This window comes from Cryptomeria japonica, chromosome 1 (assembly GCF_030272615.1).
Source record: "Cryptomeria japonica chromosome 1, Sugi_1.0, whole genome shotgun sequence".
Classification (NCBI taxonomy): Eukaryota; Viridiplantae; Streptophyta; class Pinopsida; order Cupressales; family Cupressaceae; genus Cryptomeria; species Cryptomeria japonica.
Window position 1 is genome coordinate 275,831,176 of NC_081405.1, and position 15,945 is coordinate 275,847,120.

General features: G+C 37.7%; 1 protein-coding gene across 1 annotated transcript in view; it reads right to left on the bottom strand.

Moving 5' to 3' along the window:
- Positions 1–2,717: 2,717 nt before the first annotated feature.
- The window catches only part of LOC131065380 (probable bifunctional riboflavin biosynthesis protein RIBA 1, chloroplastic), a 51,584-nt gene continuing 38,356 nt past the window's right edge, over positions 2,718–15,945 (bottom strand). The window contains exons 5-7 of the mRNA XM_057999878.2: positions 7,377–7,506; positions 6,072–6,368; positions 2,718–2,917 (exon numbers count right to left, since the gene is read on the bottom strand). Of these exons, the coding sequence (XP_057855861.2) occupies positions 2,912–2,917; positions 6,072–6,368; positions 7,377–7,506 (433 nt within the window). The 3' untranslated portion in view covers positions 2,718–2,911. The remainder of the gene's footprint in view (positions 2,918–6,071; positions 6,369–7,376; positions 7,507–15,945) is intronic.

Here is a 15,945-nt window from a genome sequence, read left to right on the forward strand (position 1 = left end):
AGAACCTTGGAGTCTACCTAACTGATCCTTTGTGCAGATCTTCAGCAGTTAGAGACTATTTTCTCAAGAGAGGATAAGATGCCTATTGGTATTTTATTCTGTGTATGATTGTGTATAAAATACACGTCAACAGGCACCCACTGGCAATGTTGGGAGGAGTGGAAAGTATTATGCCTTGGCTGGGCAAAGGAAGTGTTGTCAATGCCTCAGTTGTTGATCTAGGCAATCAAAGGAATTTTTCATGCCTTAGCCAAATTTAGCATTTTATTCTTAGTTCTGCAATCAAAAGATGATGATTATCACGAATCATTCGCTTCCTAGGCCTTGAAAACTGACTGACCTCACTTAATCAAGAGAGAGAGACTTGACTTGATTAGATCTTGATCAACTACACTTCTTCAACGCAAAGACTAATAGCAAAAGACTCTTACCACTACCCTAGAAAACAGAAAAAAGTGGGGGGTCCCCATTTGCGATGGGGCGATGTGTGAATATGTCACAACACATGGCAGCGCAGCTTAGGTGCAACCATCTATCATAGCTACAACACAACCATATTCACCTCTTTTTTCCTTTCCTATTCTCTAGGGGCAAGCACAATTTCTTTCTCCTATTACGGCAAAACATGTTCTTCGTGTGTTCTTCCTAAGGGTCTTTTCATTTCTCTTTCGCTCTTCAACTACCTTAAAATTAATTGCATACACTTCTATATAATTATTTTAAACAAGGGGCACACATCTACCATTTGCACATTCAGGCATGTTTTCTTAGCATCTACAATTTGTGGTCCCAAGTATAGAGTACACTTTGACATGACCAACCATATAAAGAGACCCTAGCAACAAAGTTTGCAAGCAAATGCATTCCTTGATATTGTATTTATTCATGGATCACCCACAAACAGCAATGTATGCTAGTCCAAGTAATCCTAAATTCCATCAAAAACTTCAAGTCACCTACCAACAGAGCATACTAGTACAAGTGATTCATTGATTCTCATTGTTCCTAGAAACATAATAAGCTGGAATTTGAATCATGCGTGGTTTTTCTCCTTGTGCAGTAGTTTATTCTTTCTTAAACCAAATGCTTTATTTGTTGCCTTCTTCTCATTGTATATGATCTACTCTCATGTTGTTTTATTCTGTACGTTATTCATGCTTCCTTATACATGTCTGTGATGTTTTAACACAGTGGTTTTGCAAGTTTATGCTGTCTTGCAGGTTTTTTGTCCCTAATACTAATTATGTCGTAGGTTTTTATTATCTAATACGTTTTGTAGATCTTAGCTTGAGAACATGCATTCCTCACATGTTTTTATTGTCTAATATCCTTTTTTGTATCCTTCAAATGTTGTTTGTTTTTTAGTAATTTTCTTTTCAGTACTTTAGCATAGCTTATCATTTAGTAATATTAGCTTACTAAACTGGGGGCAAAATGTAAGGTCAAAAATTGCACGCCCTATAATTTTGACACTACAAATTGTCCTTATTTTAGTGTCCATTCTTGTAGCATGTGATTGGAATCATTTTAGCCCAACCTTGGCCTCTTCACCAATTTGCTAATTTGCACATAATATTATGATATTTCTCACTATTGTTTAGTTCTGTCCGAACTTTGTCTTCTTTAGGACGCCAACATGACACATGCACATTTGCACAACATGTTAGCATCCCATGAAGTTTCAAAATTTAAACCATTGTCTTCCCACCCAATTACCTATTATTGCCTACAATAATGCCCATTCATCAAGAAAAATGCTCCTGCACCCAAATATGACTTTTCGACTTCTTTATGAGCCACTTGCAAAATCACTTTTTGAATCAACACACCACACATGCAACTCTCTTCCATTTGGTTGTACATTTTTTATTACCCCTTCATTGCTGAAGCTTTTTGTGGAAAGATACTACCACACTTCCATTGAATTCTTCAAGTACTCATTCGTCTCTTCTCTCACTTGCCAGTAATATCATCTCAATAAGCTTGTATTTTTATTCAAGTTTGGATAGTATTGCAATTGCTCCTTTATTATTTACATCTACTTGATGACCATCACCAGCTTTGTCCAATCTCATGTGTACACTAGGGTGTTTATCCGCATAGGCCAAGGATTTAGTATCAATAGATTTATTTTAATATCATTGAACACATAACATTTAAGAACTCACATATTCCAATCTCTCCTTGTTTCATTCGTGGCCCACGGAGCTCAAAGTCCAAAATAGGTGCTTGACCTAAAGGCAAGCTCCTAAGTAGCCACCTCTTTTCACCCCTTCTCAGCTTGCAAGTACTTAAGAGGACTCCAACTGCATGAAGATTTTGTATTCCTTGTTCCTCTTTCTATTGTGACTTCAATATGTTGTTTAAAATCATTAGTTTAAACTTATTTCTTTATATTTGTAGATGTCTTGCATATCTGGTTTTATTTTATTTTTTACTTGCCTATTCTACGTTAACAGATTTACAGAATAAACAGAATATAGAGTTACAGAAAATAGGAAAATAACACACTCAGAAAGATACAGCTTTATTACCAATTGTCAGATATGCAATCAGAACAGAATATCATAAGAGCAGTCCCCAACTACGAATAACAAGTACACATATATAGTAGACAAATGTTGGTTAAGGCTATCAACCATCAGTAACTACTATCCGGCAACTAACAATCGGTTGGGGACTAACACACATAAATACAAAACAAAATTATTTATTACAGTCAACTATAACATATTTACTTAACTCCTTGCTGACTACATTTATGTTCCTATGTGCAGAGCCATATGGATTCATGAGAATTTGCACCTATTTCAAACTGCAATGCACCATACTAGCATCCTAGGCAATGAGCTACTCAGGTCTCATTCCAAGTTCTCCTTTATCTGCTCTTCCATATTCTGAATTATGTTTTTCATTCCTGAATTATAAAATTTTGTTATTCACATTTTCTTTACCTATCTCTTTCTCTTTTTTGTTTAAACATAATTTAAATAAGAAAGAAAAATTCTGAACAGGATTAGATAGTTTGCTGTAAGTAAAAGCAATAGTTAGGAAAGCAAAAACACAAAAACATCTCTCTTTTCGTAGTTTTCTCTAGTGTGCTAATGATTAGTTGAAACTTTAAACTTAAGTAAAATCAACTTTTTCTCTTAAACAATATGTATGAACAAAACTTAGGATTTTGCTTTTTTATGACAACTGGAGCAGCCTCTTGCTGATGGCATCAACTGCATCTAATAAGGATTACTTCTTAATCTACATTGTTGTTCCCACTCTATCACTCCCAACCAATGAGAATTCCAAATCTAGGAGTCACTTTGAGGTCAAAATTTAAAAATTCAAGCATAAGTTAAAACTCTAGGTTGTAGAGTAAGCTCTAACAAAGCTATATTTTCACCAATAATATTTCCAATTACATGAAGAAACTAGCCCTAGAAATCGAGTAGCAAATGAAATCAAACCCCAAAAGCCATGTTGCTTGAAAGATCCTTAATAGAATTAAAACTTGTAACCATTGCTTCATAAGGTCAGATTTGTTGAGAAATCACAGTAACCCACGAGTTCCCATTCTATCACTCCCAACTCAATGAGAATTATATCTAGCAGAGTCATTTTGAGGTCTACATTGACAAAATTCAAGCATAATTTAAAAATCTAGGTTGTATAGTAAGTTCTCATAAAGGTATATCTTCCATAACAATATTTCCAATTCTATGAGGATATTTGCCCCAAAACATACTGAGCAGCAAATGAAAACAAACCCAAAAAGCCACATTGATAGTAAGATCATTAATAGAATTAAAATCTGTAAACAATTGTTTCATAAGGCCAGTTTTATTGAAAAATCACAGTACTCTAAGAAAGAGCACAAGCTCACTAAATTTGGTAGGACCAGTCGGCATGAAATGCCCTCCAGAAAGAACAAGCATATCAACAAAACTTGTAGCTTTCCGTTTCTCGCCAACCCAAGCTTACCAAGGTTTTGAACATACTGCCCTACAAATAAATAGGTTGAGTCTCTTCTTTGAGAACCTATATTTGGTGTCCTCTTTCCTCCAAAGGACAATCAATTTTTGGAGGAATGTCTATTTTGAGATAGAATCCATTACTCGTCCTAGTTGAAATTTTGGGATCGGCTACTGTTTATTGACCATGACAATGAAGAAACTGGAGCAGGCTGTCCCTTGAAGACAAGATTCCTATGTAACTACTTCATCGAAAGAGAGATAAGGCAAGTTTGACGGCATTACCTTCTCTCCCGAAAAATATTCGAAGAGAAGGTTGGGATTGTTGTTATGTAGCTAGGTCAGATCCCTTCTAGGGCCGACCTAGTTCACCTAAGTGCTAAGTGGCCTTTGGCCTTAGCAATTTGGCATATGTTTAACTGGACCTATTTGGGCGATTGTGTAATATATTATAATAGGGCAGGCCCTATTTGGGCACACCTAATATGTAACTTGTAAAGTGTTATTGGTCAGGTCCTAACCGATGTAACTTGTGATATTGGTCTGACCCTATAATGTAACTTGTGAATTTGTAATTTGGTGCCAAAGCCAACCTAGGCATAAGGGTTAAGGGCATGTATATAAAAGAAAAGTGACTTGTAGTCACAAGTGCATTAAGTTGTAAGGAAAATTCATCTCTGATTCTGTGAGTTCCTCCAGCAGCGATTAGCATCTACAAGTCATCTCTAAGGCAGCGAATTAGATCTTCCAGTCAGCGAACTGTTCCAGGCTGGGCGAATATCTTGCTAGGTCAGCTGAAGTCATTCTAGGCTGCCTAACCTTCTATAGGCTACCGAATCTGCTGCAGGACATTGAATCCTTGAGTTAGCTGTGCGACATCTTCCAAGTGCAAGCTCAATTCATCAGCTAATCATATTCGGGGCATCATTATCGGACTGAGATCAGAATCAAGGTTCAGATAAGTAGGGTTTCGGTGCTTATGTTTTGTGCCCTAGCTGGGCAAGGTTGTAATCTGTCTCTACCTTATTCTAATCAAACCTGAGATTCTTTGTTGCTGGGTTTTTCCTCCAAGAGGGAGGTTTTCCCAGGGTATCATCATGCTATGTGTTTACTTTACCTTGCATTCTTATTTTCTGTTAATTACTGCTAATCTGATTGCTAAAATTAACAGGGATTAGATAGAAACTGATTAAATCTCAAAAGAGATGAAAAAAACCAATGCGAAAAGAAGAAAAATCATCATAACCTCATTGCACTAGCATACTTGAAAGCTCTAAATCACTTTAATCATAGCAAGCTTCAGTCAATGAAAATATGTATTACAGCACTTTGCACTAATCAAGCTAACTTTAGTCATAAGAATTATGCTTGGTATTGTACAGCATTGATCGCTAGCAACCCCATCTAGGTCAAATTTATATTCACTCCACCTAGTGACAAATTGAAGAGGAAGGCTGGATTGGTCAAGAGCATTAGATCTATGAACCTTGATCTATAGAAATTGTATTCAATTAACATACCATATTTCCTATTTATAATCAGCTCTAGGATAAATACTATTGATTATTTAGATCTACTATAAGATTGCTATCTGCATTAGTTACCTTGATCTACTGTCTGTGGCACTCTTTTTGTAAAAGATCTTTAAGAGTAGGTTACAACACGTAATAAATAGAGAACAATCACCCCAATTTTCGGCCCACCTCATCGAAATCTAATTGTAAATGACCCTCAAAACCCCATGGTACCCAATAGAGTAGAAGATAGAGCACAAGATCTACTCATCTACCTACTAACATCTCTAAAAGCACAATATGTTTGGAAGATAGAATTCTTCTAACAGCAAATGAATTTCATCATTGAATGGAAGATAAGAGAGAATTTCTTTAGAAAATTAGATGTCTTGATCATAAAGAAACTGTTCTTTCAACCACTATTAGAAAACAAGACGATATCTAACATCATTTTGAAAAAATCTAACCTCAAAATGCTCTATGTAGTGATATCAGATATCACTAAAATCAAATTGATCATATCATTATACAGATATCAGAATGCAATCAATGTCACTACATATAATGCAATGTCAACAGTTAAGTTCATTACCTGTGCACCAATGCCATATTCACGAGAGTCAATTGATAATCCCAGCTCCACATTAGCTTCTACGGTATCATGGCCTTCATCTTGGAGGTTGTATGCGCGAAGTTTGTGACCTAACCCAATTCCTCTACCTTCATGCCCACGTAAGTAGACCAATACTCCTCTCCCAGTTTTGTCAATTTCTTTCATTGCTGATGCAAGTTGATTCCCACAATCACACCGAGCAGATCCAAAGATGTCACCGGTTAGACATTCTGAATGCACCCTCACTAGGACATTTTTTCCATCTTCAATATTACCCTACAACCAACCAATTTTGATAAGGGATTGAATGAATTTTTAGAACTATATCTGTAACAAGAAAATTGTGAAGCAGATAAAATGTTTGGTAAATGAGAAGCCTGATAAACAAACTATCCAATGGAAGCATGCAGACTTACATGTCAAATGAAAAGGAAAAGACAAATAAACTATGAAAATTATAGGAGATAAAGTTTGGATTTTTTAGTAAAACTCAACAATATACTGGCTCTTCAGTGCGATCAAATATCTGATGTATTATCATCTGATATTTTCTACAAAACTGTATTATCATCTGATATTTTCTACAAAACAGGGTATGAAAATTTATATTTGAGAGTAGTGTGAATCAATATTAATAAGAAGGTAACACTAGGCAAAGACTCCATAGTCAACATAAGCAGAGAAAATTCACTGGTCTGGAAATTTCATGCCAATAAATGCCAAAAATATAGGTAGAAATAGTTAGTTTATAACTTTAGAGATAGCTGTTTAAAACGTCACCAAAATTTGAGAAAAAATAAGAGTTCTCCTAGATAAATCAAATTAAATATTTGTTTTCACAAATGATTAACGATGGGAAACAGGTCTAGAAAAGTATAATTATTATATATTTCATGACAAAGAGCAAGAAACAAATACATATCCAATTAAAATGCATATATAAGTGCTAAAAATGTTCAGAGAAGCAACCTAGGACAAATACACAAGTAAGACTTAATGTAATGAGCAATATTACTGTAGAAGGAGATGACATCGATGATACTCTAGGGCTTTAGATGTCATAAAAGCTTTTATAAATCTTGTGTCACCAATGTGCTCTTATACCATCCAAGACCAAGAAAATTTAGGTAATCAAGATGTTCTCATACTCTCTTACCCTCTAGTTCCATGTACAATAATCTTTCTATAGGTTTTCCATGTACTAGAATGTACATATTTTCATGACTGGAACTTCTAAAAATGCAATTTGTAAGTTCAAATTGCTTGATGTTTGCAATGTCTAACCTTTACCATGGCAACATGTTCAATTCCATCAAGTTTTGAACGATAGCAATAGACCTGAAAGGAGCCCCACTTTGTTGGCAACTGAGAAATAGCAGTTTGTTCAACTAATTTCTCTCTCTTTCTCCTGTATCTGCACGAGAAATAAAACTATCAAATAAGATAAATATGAATTGATATCTGACAAAAGGAAATGATTAAAATTTTGGAACTTGTTTGTATTGAAAGGAAATATTGTACATAAGCAACCATACAGATGGCACAAGTAATGAATGTTGATATTACAGTGAGCTGATAGCATCATGAAACCTGAAACTAACAGTCTGCATTAAAACGATTGCCTCAAACAACTCTTGACAAAAATTCAAATTGAGGAAAAATGAAAAAATTATCATGTAAAGCGAAAGCTTCAAGATAGAATCTCTCAACTAGGGAGATTAAATACCCAAAAATAATACACGGTAACAACATTTGATACTGTGCAAACTTTGGCTTACATCTCATTAACATAATCGACAATATTTACACACCATATATTATTGTGATCATGCCAGTCCTAATTCATAAAGTGTAGAGGCAACTTTTTGAAATAGAAAACTTATTTCAAAACCAGAAGGCAGAAAAAAAAAACAGGATACAAAACATAGTTCTCATGTTGCAATTTTATATCAACAAATAAACTATGTTGATTCAAAATAATGAAGTCAGTCTTCATCCACTTTTCAAATCAGATACTAGGTTGAGGAAAAATGATCAGGTAAAAACCAAGGGCATAATAAGGGATTTAAACTCCTCATTTTAGAAAATCTCAATATGAATTACCTAAAAGGATAAGCAATGTTGCAAAGAGATGCGTCTCCCACCCCTATGACATATCATGGGCAACACGTCTACAAAACTAGAGAATGGTACGGATATGTTTCCCATGACAGGAGATGCCCCACCTGTGTTTCCTCGTGCTTCCCCCAAAGAACCCTAACAGTGAAAAAAAAACTTAAATCATTATTTTTAAATTTTAAAAAGTTTAGAAGGCATCCCATGACTTTTTTATTCAACAATAAGCATCTACTTCTGCAAATGCCAAACATTTATGATTTGACAGTGCAAGTGAGGAAGGAGGACTAAGGAGGCATGGTTTTCTGTTTCAGCACGAGCAAGGACTTTTGTAATGTCACCTTCTTGCACTTAGTTATTTTGGCTTCCCGTTAGCCTATTCCTGGGATTTTTGTAGGCTAAGAAGAGTTGGTTAGGCGACTCAATGTTCTGTGGAGAGCTCCAGGCTATGATTTCAATGTGTTCCAACAGAGTTTCTATTTTTAGAATATGCTGTTATTTTGGGCACTTGGTCTCAACTTTAGTTTCCTCTAAGCTTCAGAATGAAGTGTTCTTCGATTTCAATGCCTTGATGAGTTTCCTAAGGTGAAAGGAATAATATTTTATAATGTTCACTCAAGTATTTTAAAAGGTGACTTCACTTTATAAACTTAAGAGAATAAAGTGTTTATAAGTGACGCCTACGTAAGGGAGCAAGACTTAAGTTGATAAAAGCTTATGATGTTGCCCCAAAAGGTGACGCCAAGGTGAGAGGAAGATTAAAATGTTTTTAAAAGATAAAATGAGGGAAAATATTATAATTTCAAATTGGTGCTGCCCAAAATTTTCCCTCCACTATATAAATATGAGTTGTGGCTCTCATTTGAGCATTTTGATATTGACAAATTAAGGGAATGTTGTTGGAATGAACTCAGAGAGTTCTCTTATTGCTGGTTGAGGATGAAAAACATCTTCAGTAGTACTGGTTTCGGTGGTGAAATATCCACCCCAGCTGGTTGTGTTGGCAATATGTGTTGTCATTGGTGTCAACCTGATGTCTGACAATATGTGATTGTCGTTGTCACTGATGATAAGGTGTTTGGTTGGATACAGAACTGCTGCAGTTGTTGAGGAAGTGATGATGGAAATGTAAGATCATGTTTGTCAATATATAAGGGGACTATTAGCAGCTGATTGTCAATTGTTGTCATAGTGTCATGCATGACTAATATGAAGAGATTGATGTAATGAATAGATGGTTATTGGTTGCACATGGTCTATGGATGTCCACCTTCTTGGTGTCTAATGTCTACATTGCGTATGCTATGCTGATACAATTGATGATGTTGACAATGTGGTTGATGGCAATGATAGCATGGTGAGGTTTAGATAGCTTTAGATATTAAGATGAGGATTAGATACATGACAAAAGAATGAAGATATTGTACTGAATGAAAAGGTGATGTCTTTGCGACACTTTGGTTCTTAGAAGTTTAATAAAGCAAGTTGGTGCAGAAATTTGTATTGATGTGTGTCCAGAAAAATGCTCCGCATTTCTCCGCATTTGATGATATGGTCTTACAAACTTGAATATAACGTTTATGCTCTATGTACATTGCACTCCTTTTGTTTTTAGGTCCTTGGTGTTGCAACCGATATGGTTGGCGATTGCAGTTGGTTGTCAAAATTGGTCCAAAAAATGCTCCACATTGACGTTTCAAGTGTTGTGGCTTGGAGGACATGTTTATAACATCTGTTTGATGTCTCCATCCAATTTTCAAAAGCTAGTGTTGTTTGCAAGCAATGATAGTTGTGTTCTACCTTTGACTGGCTCTCTGGAATGAAGTGTTTAGTGTCAGTTGTGTTGTGCCAGTATGATCTTGATATGGAAAGATGAAGGAAGGATGTGAGAATGTTTTTGGATGTTCAAGGAACATCCTGGTATGCTCCACATGATGCTAGATGGTTTGGTTGATGGTGCATTGTGATTGGAATGTGTGTTTTAAGGTTACTGCTCTGGTCCAGCCAACAAGAGTTGCTCTTCAATCTGCGGTAAATCCTTGGGTGTCTCCTCTTGTCTTGAAGAAGGCATTGCATTGTTTTTGGGTCCTACCTTGGCATGTGAAGATCCACATTGGGGTTGTTCATCTGGAAGATATGTTTTGGGCCCACTAGTTATGTGTTGCTTGGTGTATCTAATTTCAAAGCCTTGTGAATTATTGGTATCAGCAAATTGCTAGGAATGTGGACACCCAGCTCACTTGTTAGTTTAACCTCTACTATTTTTTAATCATGAAAATGTTGCTTAAAAACAACACTAAAAATTTCTCTATTCTCTTGATTTATGAGGATTTTACCCCTGGCAAGGGTTTCCTTTGCATGTGATAAACCTATTTATTGTGTTGACTGATTGGAGAAATGTGTAGCTTAACAAGAGGAGGTAAATGGTCAGATTTCATCTCAATAGAGCAGTCCTCAATATCAAACTCCAGCAATCTCGAAACAAAACTCTAAGAGAAAATTTCATAGTCCACCACACTTTGACCATTATAAGTTTTGCATGTAGTGCCCCCTAACCTTGACCAATCTCTCATACCATTGCAAATAACCATGCCAAACAAACTACAAAGCCCTAGTAATTCTGCCCCAAACGGGGTCACATTGCCATTACCATCTTGAGATGTTATTTCCCAATATTGACCTCCACCTTCCTCTAACCATAAAGGATCATTCTCCCCCTTTTGTTCACTACTCAATTGAAGAGATTGATTATTAGTTGTCCTTGCATTAAAGTTGCCCATTAATACTGTGTCTCCAAGTGTGCTGAAAATAGAGATATTTTTTTTTAGTGAGGCATGTGGGTCTTTGCTGTCTAAATTTCTTTTCTTATAGAACTTTGAATTTTTTGGACCAAAGTAGTAAGCGGCCAATCTGAAAGTTACCCCATTCTCTATTATTTGCAGCCATATGTATTGTTTATTTGTGTCTTCTTTTTCAAATTCTACAATTCCCTGCCACTTCTCATCTATTAGCACTGTACCTCCCCCATGACCTTTGTCTGTTTCATTCCCTTTGTTCCAAACTATAACTTTCTTATAACCTTCAAAAACTAGAACTTTGCAGCCATCATGTTCATGTGTTTCTATAAGAATGATAATACCTTTTCCCTTTGCTATGGGCCCCAAACTAGGTCCTCTTCTCCGTGGATATCCTCTACAATTCCAACTTACAACCTGTAGGTATTCTTGTGGGGCCCCTATTCTCTATTTCTTGTTTGAAAACGATTACTTATTTGGGCTTTCCCATTCTACAACCATGCCCACTTTCCCTCATTTCTTGTTTTCACGTTCTCCCATTCTTTCCTTCGTTCTTCTTGCTGCTCAAAGGTCAAGTCTTTATCTAGGTAAATATGTGTGCCTCTACGTAACCCTCTGCATTTTAGAATCCTATTCTTATCCTCTAAGTTTTTCAAGTTGACTCTTACATACCTATCTCTTCCTCCATCTATCTTTCTGTAATGTCCCCACTTTGAAATATGATTTAATAATAAATAATAATAATAAAATTGAAATGCAAAAGATAAAAAATTAAAATTAAATTAAAAATATAAAATAATATAATTAAATATGATTAAAATTTGATTAAAGTTAATGAATGGTCAAAAGACATGGAATGAAAAGTTGACTCCCTCAAATAAGAGGTATAAAAGGGCGAAGAGAACTCATTTGAAGTGGGGCAAGGTGGGGGAGTGGGGTGGGGGAATTGAGAATAAAAATGCAGATCTGATTTAAATAAGAAGTGCAGATCTGATTGTGAAAGGTTGTGTCCCTTTCAAAGGGCAAAAATAGTGAAGAGTTGCACTCTTCTAAAGGGTGCTAGTGGTGAAAGGGTGTGTCTCTTGCCAAAGGGCATAGATGATGAAGAGGTGTGACCTCTCCCTCACATTGAGAGATATAAAAGAAAGGAATCCAAATCATCTAGTAGGATCACCATCAATCAGATCAGATCAGAACTATTATTAAGTTACAAGCAGTAACACCCTTGTTCTTGGTTGTATGCGTGGGGACTGTCATGTCCCAGTCTTGATGCCGTGTCACCCTCTATCAATGTAGAAGAAGTACGACAGCCTGGAATGAGGTAGCAATTCACTTTGGAAGATTAGTGCCTTGTCAATGCAATGTTCAGCGATAGCATTAAGATAAAATAGCGATCCTAAGATGGCGATGATGATAAGAATTAATTAAGAATTAACAACTGATTTAAGGCAGCGATTTTTAAAGAGTACAGCAATTAAATAAATGAAGAGGTGCGTGGAAGAGATATCATTTCTTGAAAAGAAAGGGAATTGCCTAAGGGTCACAACCCTCCAACAAGATTGAGGAATATTTAAGAGTTAGAAAAGAATCATCCAAGGGGCATCGAACAGTAGAAAATAGGAAGACAATCAAATAAGAAAAGAAATCTCACTGCAGAGATATCATGAGTAATCAGCAAGCTTTGTTAATTACAAATTATTGGATTCCTTTAAAGGTTTCGTCCAATCTGCCATCCCATTATGAGGGGAATAAGAAAATAATATCAGATCAAACATTCCTTGAGGAAGGGAATAGAAAAAAGAGATTGAATCTGCAACTACTGTTAGGACAAGACAATATTCTGGTATGGAGTTTCTATGCATAACTTTGTTAATATTCTCTGCATATTATTATGAATAGGATATTGTCTTTAGTCTAATCATTGTGTGTTATCTCCTGCACTCACTGTATAATCCATTATGATTAGTATGATGAAACATGATGTTATCACCTATGTGTATTATATCTGAGTTTTGGAATCAACCATGGTTATTAAGACTTGCAACAGGGAGAACAGCTGATAGGGAACCCTGTCAATTTGACTCAGAATAGGGAGAACAGTTGATAAGACACCCTATCAAGTGTGGCTTGATTGAGGGAGAACAATTGATAAGACACCCTATCCAGTGTATCTTGATTGAGGGAGAACGGTTGATAAGACGCCCTATCAAGTGTGGCTTGATTGAGGGAGAACGGTTGATAAGAAACCCTATCAAGTGTGGCTCTATTGAGGGAGAAAGGTTGTTAAGACAATATATCAAGTTACCCATCCTAGCTTACTATGATTAGGGGTTGCTTTAATTAGTTTAGAGAATTCCTTTCTGCCCACTCGATGATCCACTTACCACTTGTGACCATGATTTGGCCTCTTCTATCTGGTCTCTTAACTGATTCTCTTTTATCTCCAAGTCTGCTCTTGCTGATTGGATCAACTTTAATTCCATTATGTTTTCTCCTCCCTCCATTTTTGGCTTTTTTTTTTCAGTTGTTTTTAGTTGATCTAACTCCTGTTTTAGAGTTACCAATTCTTTGTTGTCCCCTCTCCATGTTAACTTGCAGATTTAAAATTTGTTCCTATAGTATTTTATTATCCCTTTCCAGTCTACAATTGGCCTCTATAACTATTTTAATCCTGCTGTCTTCATACATCCCCTTTGTTTCTAGAACATCTGTTGGCGGCAATATTGTACACGAATAAAACTAGTTCATTAAGTTGTAACTGTCTTTGTTAGTTCGGTAACCAGGGGATGGTAGTTACAGGTGCGACGGTTGGCCCTCGCACCCCTCAGTACCTTTATATACCTTAGAAGGTAACTTGTAAAAGGGGACGATTATGAATGGAATAACATCTCTTATATTTTATCTGATATCTATGGCATTATTATTCTGCATTACGTGTTTTATCTGTATGTTTTGAGTTATTCACCCGAGAGGGCAAACATTTGGCGCCGCTGCCTAGACATACTTGGGAAAGGAAGGAGCGGATGGTGTATGGACACGATGGGCCTACCCATTGGTGAGATAAACCCAGAGGCCGACGATGAGCAAACAGAGCTCTACAACGGAGAAGACACTGCGACGAGGGAATTTTCAATCCTGCTCCAGGTAGCCATCGAGACCTACATCCGAAGAGAGGCCACGGAGGCTGAAGTTCCAACAAGTGCCATGTGGAGCGCACTGGAAATTAGCTCCCAATGAATCGGTTGATGAACCACCTTCCCCGGTTGCTCGCACTAGCATCACTGGCACAACAAACTCGCCTAGAGGAGATTGTCCGAGAAGAGCGACGCCAACAAATCCTCCAACAGTACTAAGAAAGCAGCCATCGAGAAGCGGAGCGTGATGGCACGAGGCCAAGAGGAAATTGAACCCTGAATCCCAGAGGGATAAAAGAACATTCTATATTTGAATAAAGGTGTCATAATATTGACACAAGTTGTATCTGATGAGATGAACTAATAAAGGAGTGTTCTGTTTTTATGTGTTGTTATTTATGGAAATGCTCAAGAATTAATGCCCAACCTATTAAACAAAGATAGAAATAAGCAAGCACAAAAGGAGGAGTGGGAGGTCGCACAGAGGGCCTTGATTCTGGAGCAACAAGTAGAATGTAGACGGAGGCTGAGGCAACTTGCTGAAGGATGACCTGCCGAAGGGTTCCCCGAAGGGAACCAAGGAGGTGTCACGGAGGGTGCAGAAGCCGAGGGAAATTTCTACGCATCGCCAGAACACTGTAGGGTGAGAAGCCACGAAGAGTTTTTGGAGGAAACAAGGTTACGGAGGAATCTAGTCGAAAAGACCCGGGATCAGTTCAGAAACTTATCCCTTACGCCGCGAAGTGAGGACCACCAAAGGGAGCCAATAGCGGGCGCGGGTGAGAACGAAGGGGAGGACAACCATATGGTTGTAGGTGCGACACACGGCAGGCAAAACACTGTACCCCTAGTTACCCAAGCAGGACACACCACCGGCGCCGAAAGGAGTGGCGCAGGGGCACAACAGACACAGCCACAGCCACCTCCGGGGACACGACCCCCATCAATGGCGAGTAAACAGAAACTGCCGAAGTTCAACGGCGACGGGAAGGAAGATCTCGTCCACCATTGCCGCACGTGCGAAACCATATGGTCAGCGAACGGTGTTACTGACCAAGACGAATGGGTAACACAATTTCCAGCAACCTTAAGGGGAGTGGCCATAGACTGGTACGCAGATATGGATAAGGCCAAAGTCGGCACATGGCCCGACCTGAAGGAGTTTGGGATAGAGTTCCGCCTCCTCAGAGACGACAATGAAATAGTAGCCGAAATCTATGGCACAAAGCACAGCAAGAACGAGACTGTCCGAGCCTATAGTCGGTAGCTCAAGGAACTGTTGGGGAAAATGGAGAGTCAACCAGCAGATGGTTTGATAAAGAGATGGTTCGTGGAGGGACTGAAACACTCCCTCCGAAAGAAAATGAAAAATGTTCTACCAACCTCGTACGAAGACGCATATAATAGAGCGATGGATCTTGAGAGCAAGACCAAGACATCCAAGAAAAAAAAGAAGGATAGTTCGTCCGAGGATGATGACTCTTCCGAGGGAAGTAGCAGCGATGGCAAGGCTAGCAAAAAGGTGCAAGCACTCCAGAAAGACATGGAGCGAATGAGGAGAGAATTTAAAACAATGAGAAGCACGAGTCAGACCGAAGGCGACGTATGGTGCACGGAGTGTAAAGAGGAAGGTCATACGAAGGGTACTTGCCCGAAGAAGGCCTTTTGTGAGATTTGCCAAGTGATGGGACACTCCATTAAGGAGTGCCCATACAACATGAAGACCCGAAGTACACAAATGAACCAAGTGTTGTTCACTGAGCAAGCCACCACATCCGCACCAGCGGGTATGGCCCAACAAACCAACAC